Source organism: Rosa chinensis, chromosome 5 (genome assembly GCF_002994745.2).
Source record: "Rosa chinensis cultivar Old Blush chromosome 5, RchiOBHm-V2, whole genome shotgun sequence".
Lineage (NCBI taxonomy): Eukaryota > Viridiplantae > Streptophyta > Magnoliopsida > Rosales > Rosaceae > Rosa > Rosa chinensis.
This window is the reverse complement of record NC_037092.1, coordinates 18,346,547-18,357,554: the sequence shown is the minus strand read 5'-3', so window position 1 is coordinate 18,357,554 and position 11,008 is coordinate 18,346,547. Positions and strand designations below refer to the sequence as shown.

General features: G+C 39.0%; 2 protein-coding genes across 2 annotated transcripts; one reads left to right on the top strand and one right to left on the bottom strand.

The window, feature by feature from the left end:
- Positions 1-295: 295 nt before the first annotated feature.
- LOC112202101 (GRAS family protein RAD1) lies at positions 296-2,060 on the top strand. Its single transcript, XM_024343012.2, has one exon. The coding sequence runs from the start codon at positions 383-385 to the stop codon at positions 2,000-2,002; it is 1,620 nt and encodes a 539-aa protein (XP_024198780.1). The 5' UTR covers positions 296-382; the 3' UTR covers positions 2,003-2,060.
- Positions 2,061-2,575: 515 nt separating this feature from the next.
- On the bottom strand, positions 2,576-9,995 carry LOC112202100. The gene is made up of 9 exons (XM_024343011.2): positions 9,747-9,995; positions 5,647-8,514; positions 5,490-5,570; positions 4,764-4,916; positions 4,449-4,612; positions 4,069-4,216; positions 3,862-3,984; positions 3,213-3,300; positions 2,576-3,002 (listed from the first exon to the last, which is right to left on the bottom strand). Exons 2-9 carry the CDS (start codon positions 8,335-8,337, stop codon positions 2,809-2,811), a joined length of 3,642 nt encoding a protein of 1,213 aa, XP_024198779.1. The 5' UTR covers positions 8,338-8,514; positions 9,747-9,995; the 3' UTR covers positions 2,576-2,808.
- Positions 9,996-11,008: the final 1,013 nt, after the last annotated feature.

Genomic DNA, 11,008 nt, shown 5'->3' with positions numbered 1-11,008 from the left:
AAATAAAATCGCTCTGATAGAAAGAATTTGTAGCTTCAGTGTTAGAGAACATCTACCCTACTCCCTCGAGGATTGGTCGCTTTAAATCTTTAATGGTAGCGATAGATAGTGTTTACACACCCTACCGTATGCTCAAAGTCAAAATAACTATCCGTACTTGGACAATTTAGAAATTAGTTTATACTTAAAGTAGATAGAAATATGATCATTGCCCATCGCCTGTAAACCAAGAGAATCTTCTAACTCGGCATACTTAATAAAGGAAAAATCATTTTACACTTTGTGAGTTGGGGAACCACCGAAGTTCCTAAATATCTAGCCAAGCTGATTAAACTTCCTTCATTCCTTGTTGCCTTCTCTCCCTACGTACAATCTCCTTCCAATGGAAGACTTCAATGCTTGGCTCTCCTTCCCAATCCATGGGAGTCTCAACCATGATCTCGCTATTAGAAGGTTCTGTCCAGCAAGACTTGAGCAAGAACAAGGAGGAGGAGAGTGGGAGGAGATACTGAATGAGATTCAATTTTGTTCACCGTCTGATGATTCAACCAGCACTCCTTGCTTGCCTGCTTCTGATGTTGATGAGTTTGTTGACAGCTTCATCAACATGGATCACTGCAAGGATATCGACGACGATTATCAGTCCCTGGAGAAACAACAAAAGAGTTTTGATTACTTCCAAGATGGGATCCAGACATTTTCAATGGTGGATGATCTATATGGAGATGTCATGATGATGATGGAAGGAGATGATCAGATGGAGATGTGTGGCTCAGTTGAGGATTTCGGAGTTGTAGATGATCAAACTACTATGGTGCCTAGTGTTGAAGCGGTGAGCCATGGTGTGGACCAAGGGCTTCACTTGGTGCACATGTTACTGGCTTGTGCTGAAGCTGTGGGGTGCAGAGATACAAGGCTTGCAGATTCATTGCTCACCCAAATCTGGGCTTCGGTTAGTCCATTCGGTGATTCCTTGCAGAGAGTCTCATACTGCTTTTCAATGGGGTTGAAGTCTAGGCTCTCTCTTCTTCACAATGTGAACCTAAATGGTACATTCAACAATGATACTATGGATGTGTCGCTGATCGCTAGGGAGGAGAAATTGGAGGCTTTTCAACTCCTTCACCAGACGACTCCTTACATAGCTTTCGGTTTCATGGTTGCGAATGAAGCTATTTGTCAAGCAGCACAAGGGAAGGAGAGCTTGCACATCATTGATTTGGGAATGGAGCACACTCTTCAATGGCCATCCTTGTTAAGAACCCTGGCATCAAGACCCGAAGGCCCACCTAAGAAGCTCCGTATCACCGGTCTAGTTGAAGATCACAATGTCTTAGAGCTTGACGCTGGCATGAGAGTCCTGGTGGAAGAGGCTCGTTCACTTGGCATACCAATAGAATTCAACATGATCTCAGAGCCGGTAAAACCATCACTTCTGACTAAAGAGAATCTAGACTTGAGAGAAGGGGAAGCATTATGTGTCAATAGCATAATGCACCTGCATATGTATGTCAAAGAGAGCAGAGGATCTTTGAAGGCAATCCTCCAAGCCTTCAAGAAGTTAGGTCCAAGTGTGCTTACATTGGTAGAGCAAGATGCAAATCACAACGGGCCGTTTTTTCTTGGGAGATTTCTCGAGTCTCTTCACTTTTATTCTGCAATTTTTGACTCTCTCGAGGTGAGCCTTCCACGAAACAGCCCTCAGAGGATGAAAATAGAGAGACTTCACTTTGCAGATGAAATTCGGAACATTGTTGCGTTTGAGGGATTAAATAGGGTTGAGAGGCATGAAAGGGCAGACCAATGGAGAAGGCAATTAGGCAGAGCTGGGTTTCAAGTTATGGGATTGAAGTGTACAAGTCAGGCTAGGATGATGCTATCTGTTTATGGCTGTGATGGGTACAGTTTGGCTAGTGAGAAGGGTTGTCTCCTCCTAGGGTGGAAAGGAAGGCCTATAATGTTGGCATCTGCATGGCAAGTGAACAATGCCTCTAACTCTTAGCCTCCTCCATGATATAATTTGCAGCTGATATGGTTAGTCCACTAGTAAAATCATTTTTATTTTGCATGGAAGGTAATAAGGTGGGTTATCTGGTGATCAAGGAACCCAATGATGCTACAGATGTTGGTTTGCTAAAGATTTTTTTTGTTCTACTAATTGTGTTTCTTACTCTTTTGTTACTGACATTGGATCCTTTGATAATTTAGATTTCATTTAGTTCTATTTGCTATCTACCTAGTAGCCAAGGTGAAGTTTGGGTTCAAAGTCTCCTACATTAATCTCCAATACTTCTCCAACTGAACCTCATGGAGCCTTGATACTAGGACTTTTCAATGCTACCTGCCATGAAACCAAGTAATCCCCGCCAAGAAGGTGTAATTTGGTTCTATGTAGGAGACATAAAACTTCCACTGTTTCATCAACTGAACCAACTAGGCTATCTAGCGCTTCAAATATCAGGATTTCATGTGTAATGTTTTACTCCAAAGCCCTTGGAGGAACTCTTATAGCCAACTTAGATTACCAATCAAATGTAGTAAAAATCTGAACAGTGGCACCCAATAGAAAAAACAATGGTAGGAACCAGGAGGTAGAATAGAAACTGCTACAATTTTGTAATTTTAGCAGAAGAACGAAAACTGAAAGAAAAATAACAAAGGAGCCTCTTGCATTCCGAAAATAGTGGAAACTAAGTATCAGTGCTCCAAATATGATGCAGTGCACACTACCTATGAGTCAATAATTGAATGAATAAATGTACCAGATCCAAAAATCATGCAAAAGCGACATGATCAACTGTTACATTTTCATTTAGATGCCTTGTGACCCTGTGCTTTGGTTTGGCTAGCTGCTGTTGTCATAACTCGCAAGCAACTAGCAATTTCTGTGAACGATGGCCTGGCAGCAGGATTAGGAGCCCAACACTGCTCCATAAGCGTTCTCCATTCTGGATCACAGTAACTTGGAATGGTGGGTCTCAATGTGTTGTTCACAATACCGCCTGCATGCATTGAAAACGTTCAAGATAACTAAATGTGTAACAGCGGATCAGGGATTATACACACACACACACTGTAACAGAGTAATACTGAATAACAATAACAAATGGCAGATGGGGGCAAGATAATCATGAGCCAAATACTAGTTTTAGAAGGTGCAACACCATTGGCATGCAAGCCCAAGCTAAACCAACTATAGAGAAAGTAATCACCTATAATTGCTCCATAGTGCATGTTGGCATACGGCTCCTCTCCGGTGAGAATCTCCCATAAGACAATACCAAAGGAGAAAATATCCACCTATAGAACAAGGATCAAAAGTCAAGCAAGATATATTGAAGTCCCTAAATCATATCAAACAAAAGTCTGTTCCTAAGCTTCTCAGTATACTACAAGAAACAGACCAAGAGATCGAGAACTAAAAAGATAGGAGGGAAAAAAAAAAGACAAAGACAACAACAACTGCATTATGATACAGAAGGCGTGCACTCACAGTGAAAAGCAACAAAGAGAAAATCAAGGTAAATCTACATCAGAAAAGTTCCCCTCAAAACATAATCAACCTGGCCAGAAGCAGAACCCTTCATTTTTTTTTTTTGGATTAGAAAAGAACTACAAACAACTAATTAGAGGAGCCTCTAGGGCAAATACTTGGTGAGTTGTAGCATAACCCTTCATACAAACTCACCAAGTATTGCAATGCATCTTCTGATTGTACAGTCAAACTGGCACTACAAATCTACAATCATGTTATTTGCAGACTCCGTTAAATCTAAATGGGATTAATTGGTACACCCTCATTTGCTTATTAATTATCCAATTTTGATTCGATTGTAATTAAAATTGTAAAAGAAAGCTTACCTTTTCGGAGACCTTAGTGCTGCTTCCGTTCAGCAACTCTGGAGCCATCCATGGTAATGTTCCACGTACACCACCAGAAACCAGGGTATTTCGCTTAATCTTTGAAAGGCCAAAATCACCGACCTGATATGAGATACATATCGTTGCAAATCAGCAAACCTCTGAGAGCATAATCATGTCTAAGAGTAGTAATTTCAAGATGATCACCTTGCAAATTGGCCGTTGAGGATCTTTTAGGTTCACCAATAAGTTGTCACACTTCAGGTCAAAATGAACAATATTCTTTGAGTGCAAATATTCCATTCCAAATGCTGCATCCATGGCAATTATTAATCGCTTGCGACGATCAAGATACCTGCTTAAGTTAAAGAAAGCGGCGTAAATGAAAGAAATAACTGCTTCCATTCAGAAACCCTGAACAGTTGGATAAAGATTAACTCTAAATGAATATCGAAGATCGAAGATTCTTTTATGATGAGTAGAGTTTCAAGAACTTAGTATACTTTTCTGATTGTATAGTATAGGTGTAATGATCTGATAGTATGAATAAAGTAGATGTGTAGTGAACAGTATCAATGGATTCTTACCTATCTTTTCGAAGTAAGACATGCCTAAGAGAACCATCAACCATGTATTCAGTTACGGTAGCTAGTGTCCCCCCTGGCCCATCTTGCACTACACCATAAAATGCCACCACATTTGGATGGTGTAGCTTTGAAAGAATGTCAGCTTCCCGCCAGAACTCTATAGACTGACAATGGAGTAATAAAAACCATTATGGCCTTGAAAAGGAATATTAGAACATGTCACAGAAGCAACACAACAGTGAGAATATTTCCCTCAGTTGCTTCAAATAAATGTGAGTTTCCTCACACAATTCAGAGATGGGAAGGAACGGGTACCAGTCTCTCTTGCTCTGATGATCTCCCAGTGAAGCAGCTCTTATTTAGTCTTTTAATGGCAACATCACTCCCCCTCCATTTTCCATGATACACAGTCCCAAAGGTGCCAGAACCCAGTTCTTTCATCTGTTCTAGATCTTCATTCTTTATCAACTATTATGTGCATGAAAAAACAAAATTAATCAAACAGATGTCAAGTGGAAAGTCTGTAATGTCCATAAAAGTAGGTCAACCAATGACACAGTAATACAAGCAACTAGTAAGTCTTTCTAGATATATAAAACAGAACGAATGACCAAGTAGCTGGAGAACCAATGCTTTAAAAACAAAAACAAACAAAGCCAGCTCCATAAACAATTCATATTGCACAATAGGGATGAATCACATGCGCATGCAACCATGCATACATGGACTTACACACAATTTTGTAACTTCCTTTTTGTTTTGGGGTGTGGACAGAATTACATGTAAGCTTTCTTTTTCCCCAACCATAGTCCATCCTTTTATGAATTCAGCTATAAATTCTGCTTGCATATATGGGTTTCATTGACATATACATATATATGTCATATATTCCAATTTCCATGGATGAGGTATGCCAACACAAACGAGCCACCACACGCGCGCGCGCGCACATAAACGGGATATGTATATCCTTCTTCTATAAATCAATAATAGGTAATATTTTATTTAACCAAGTTGTACAAAAAAAGAGAAGCATCATACCTGCAAGGTACTGATATCAAAATCTCCCAGTGAAGGATTTAAAGGAGGTAAACCAGCGGTTCTACTTGCAAACTTTCCTTCCTACATTAAAGTTATGGAACAAATGTTAGCATACAAACAATTTGTAAGGAAAAGTGAGACCTGATCAAATGACTACCTCATAATCTGATTCTGGCACTCGTAAGTTTTCCATCATGGCGTCAAACTGCATACTTTCAGTTTCCTTCAGTTGCGGATGATCATAATTAGCTTTAGTCAGTCCAGTTTCTTTGCTAATATCTTCTCCAAAATTAGGCTGAGAATTCATATGGGCCATTGGAACTCCATCTGTTGGTAAAGGTGTACGATGATAAGATTTACTATCTTCTTCTTCAACATTTCTAATTGCAGAAGGAAAACCAAGATCCTGGTCCATAAGAGAAACATCTTGTTGATCAGCCCCTTCTTGAGCCAACTTTTGGAAATAAGACCAGCGCTTAGGATCATGATTTTGCATATTTAAGCTCAAACCAGCTCCATCCTTCTGCAGTAAACCAACATCAGGGGAGCCTTCAGAAAGTATTGCCTTGGAGAAGATATCAGACAGGAAATCACGAGGAAATCGTTCTTCGATATCAATAATTATGTCTCCCTGCACTGGAGTAGATATACCAACTTGTGCACGGCCCATATTGTCAGCAGTATTTGGATCCTTGCCAGTGGCCTCGGCCTGATTAAGCTCTGAATGATTAGATGCAGAAACCTCATGGTGCTTCACAGAAGGTATCTGACTTACAGCCGGATACTCTGATATAGCTTCTGCAATGTCATCAACCACAAGTTTCTTATGGCTACCTTTGAGGCAGCTTGTTTCTTGGTCAGATTTAAGGATCTTATCCCTGTTTGCGATCTCTTTAGTATCCACAGAGTTTGGCAATGCTGGCTTTAATTCACCATCTGCATCTTGCAAAAGCTTAGCATTCATCTCACAAATTGAATCAGCAAACTCTTTGTACTTCTGCAGTTGAGCAAGTCCGTCATCAACAGTTTGAGCATCCACATTTACAGTTGAGGAGGATTGTTGTTCAGACCTGGGAGGAAGGTTTGCATGATCATGCAATTTCTTAACTCCTGTAATTGGATCCTGGTGAATGATATCAGAGCGTGAATGAGATACGAGAAACTGAGCACCATGCGAATCATCAGACTTTGACGATCGATTCAGCAACTCTGCCTGCTCCCTGGGAATTCTTTCCGAGTAGTAGATTCTCTGAGGCTGCACAGGTGGCTCAAGGTACCCCAAATCAATTCCATTGGACATTGGGTCAGCATAAGTAGGAGCAAATGCATTGTTAGATGTGGACTGATGATCAACTTCACTATGATTGGGAACCAGCATAGACTTCCCGGAATCAATTGATGAAGCAACATTTTCAGGTTCCTGGTACTTTCTTTCATCTTTTGATGCTTCTTCAACAGGAGGGTAGTTCATCAAATTACCATCATACAGTGGTTTGGGGACAGATTGCTCTTTCCTTGAGGGGCGAAGTTTTTCAGGGTCACTCTCTTGCTGGACTGAACCATCACGTAATGGTTGTACCTCCTTCACTGGCATCTCAAAACTATGCTCTCTCAAGCCACTGGTCGGCCCTTCAATTGAACCTCCTCCTTGATTCATAATACCATGATGAGGCACTGAAATAGGAGCGTCTCCAAAATGGGATTGACTTGGAAAGGCATGGCCATTGTGCAATGGGTACTGCACATTTTGTCCATAATGCATAACCTGCCCATGTTGAAAATGAGGATAAGCTTCATATGCACTTGAAGAGCTTGGCAGCATAGGTTCAGAAGATTGAACAGTTGTCGCTGAAATGATTTTGCCAGTCAAAACTGGAGCACCTATCCCTATTGAGTCTTTCGCAACACTACTTGTTCCCTTCTGAATATTGTGTCTATTTGTCTCATCTAAATGATTAGCTGCCGAGCTTGTCAAACCATGTAGGCTCGAGTTTTTTCTTGATCCCAGGTCCATGCCATTGACAGCAACTACATACTGAACCTCAGAGTCACCATCCACAGTGTGCAGACCAAACTGATCCTCCAAATCACTGAAGGAGAAAAAAAACATTCTAAGCTTCTGCGGCCCCTCTTTATCTTCTAGTTCGTTCCATTCCTCCATCATATTCTGCAGATCCTCATCACAAGATACAGAAACCAAGGCATCAAGCTCCTCTCCTGGAAGCTGATATTTAATTATATGCAATTGGTTATAAATTGATAAGGCTTTATGTATAAGCTCCTGCCAGGTAATGTCCTTTCTAATACGGATAATGCGTGTATCACCTCCAACATACCTGAGTTTCCCATCACTTGGTCGGGGTAAAATTTTACCACCAAAGCTACAAAGAACCTTCATTCTCATTGATGAGCTATCAGAGGCTCCAGATGAGGCATATCCATGAACACGACTATTAGCTCGTGGTACCGATTGAACGGATCCATAGTTATTTCTGTCATCATGTAAATATGAGCTGTTTCTCTCAAACTGGTTTGGACCTCTTTCAGATATAGCAACCATTGAAGCATCTGAACCACTTTCAAAACCTCCGTGACTGATTCCTAACATTCCTTTCAGTTCAACATAACTTGGATCAGCCACAGCATTTGGATGCAAAGGCTTCCTGGGGTTCACTCGATCAAGCATAAATTCAAGAGAAAACTCCTCACCTGTTATTGAGTAATTATGTACAGGTTTAATATCTGAAGTATTAAGGTTATGGGACCTCATATCAGAATGCATGCTGCTCAGAGAGTTCGGCATATATTGCTGGGATGCAGGATGGAATTCCTCCCTTCCAGGTTCCATGGAATTTTATTGGACCTGTCTATGCGTTCTTAATGTTCAGTCATACTATTGCTTAAATCTGTATCTCAGCTTGATTGTGCTTACCCAACACTAAATACTAACAAAAACGATTGAACATACAGAAGCCCTGCAAACTCCTATGAGATGCTGAAACAATGGTTTTCTTGGAGAGAGAAACTGAAACAGGAAATAAGCTTCAATAAGGTCCCAGTCACCAATCCAGAAAAGAATGAAAAGATGAGAGGCTCTGATCTTGTCCACATATTAATTTATGAAGGAAGTACAGAGAAAACAGAAATAAACACACACAACTCTTCTAATGTGCTACCACTTGTTTTCGCAATATAGTCATTGTCATACAATGCTATACATCTTTCATCACTATATGCTTACAGTGTCGAGAGGTGTTATGCTTGCATCTGATCATCCTAGTAATTAACAATGATGTACTCCATTGTTCCCATAATTTCCAGCATGCTCATTACTCTTTTTAGTTTGACCATAAGCCTTACGGGCATACTTTCTTGACCACTATTACGGAACATAGAATTGAAATCATGTTTTTTCCTTCTTTTTAAGTATATTATTTGCAAATATCCAAATCAAAATCTATTATTTATACTATTGCTAAACAGTACCTGATCTTCTACTGCTAAATTTTAAGACAAGTTTTACAGGATCCCTACGAAAGAGTACGAAAGGAATATTCAGGTTCATTTACATTTTTAAAGTAATCACTCCTTACAGAGAGCCTGTTCCTCAGCCTCCCTTACAATCTACAAGATTTTATTCGCATCTCATATAAATAAACAAATTACACAGTAAGAAGTCCTACATGTTAATCAGCCCTAATTAACCTCTTAACAAGATTGAACCCTAAAGTGTCCAGCATAAACACATTTAGGCCTGAAAGCTAATCAGTTTAGGAACAGGTTCAACAAATCATAACAAATGGGTACCCTAATATCTCTATTTTATAATCTTCAATCCCAAATGTGCGACCATAGCTAAAGAACTACTATTTCAAAGCAAAATCCAACTAAAAAGAATAAGAGAGAATATTCCATCTCCCATAAGACTATTAACTCAATACAAAACCACTAAACCAAAATATATAATTTCCAAATAAAATTAAATTCTTTACTGTTCTCTTTCTCTCATGGATTGACACCAATTTTCTTGACCAATTAATAGTCATAAACCAGTTGAATCTTCAACTGAATATCTGACCACCATCAACTTTATATTCAGTTCCATCAAATATAATGCACAAATACAGAGACATAAAAGATATCCAAGTTAAACCCTAATTTGACACAATCGGCACCATCCCAGATCAAAACTACATAAACCCAGAATCAATTGCAGCTAGATCAAACCCAATAGCCAGAAATTGAAAACCCATGTACCTGATTGATTCAAAGACCAAATCTTTTCAAGCAAAAAAAGCTCTAGCTGTGCGTCTTTTGCTTCAAGAAGGCTTGAGTGAAACCAGCCACCACTTGTGTTTATTGAAAGAAGAAAAAGGAGGAGTCTTTGCTGCTCAAAACCCACATTAAAAGACAACTTTTGAACTCTTTCTATTGTAAAGTCTGGATTTTTAGGCTGTTTTCTAGACAATGAACTGAGGAACTGACTGCTCATAACTCACATAATACTCTGTCCTTCTTTTTCTTGTTTTTATTTTCTGCAAAATGCCGAGCCAAGTGAGTGAGACAGATTTGGTATTCCCAAATTACCCCTCTTGGTTTTTTATTTTACGTGGTTGCCATGGTTGACTAGTTCTAGGTGGAGTTTTGATCATGAGAGTGAAGTGTAGCCTGTGGGACTCCCCCATATCTCTTGTTGTGAACTCTCAAGATGTGTGTGCAAGATTTAGCCATATGCATAATATCCAATGTTTTCTAAGAAATGTTCCTTTGCTTTGTGGGAATAAACTTATCTGAGAGCATATCCATTTTCATGATCTTTGGAGGCTATGGTTGAGCTCAGAGGAAAATATTAACTCTTTCACTCTTTGATATCTCATTATGACATAAAAGATTAAGTTCTCCAATTTTAAGCAGCATAACTAAACTATGTATTCATAATGGGGTCCTGGTCACACTACTTAGGTATTGAGGTTGAGTAACTCTCCATTGCCAATGGCATCTCATGTTCGAATTCTCTCTTCTTGAAAATTTTATAACAAAATTTTATATTTCTAATTTAGTTTGTAATTTAAAAAAAGTCTTACTGAATATTCTCAAATGTCAATATACACTAAATTAATAATTAATTTTTTTTTTACAATCACTTAAAACTATAAAAGAAACGCGCATCGATATTATTTGGTGTTGACATAAATAAAGTACTAATTAATGTGCCATAATTAAAAGTTCAAAACTACATCAACCCTCATCAAAACTCCATAATTAAGCTTGTTTGGACAGAAATATTATTAAGATTTGTGACATAAATAAAGTACTTATTAAGGTGACATAATCAAAAGTTCAAAACTACACCAACCCTTATCAGAACTCCATAATTAAGCTCGTTTGGACAGAAATATTATTATGATTTGTGACCTCGATTTTGAGAAGTATTTGTATTGCAACCTGCTCGTCTCAAGTAAAGGCAATGAGATATCTAATTAGTCCCCACAAATAACAAAGAAGAATATCAACGATGA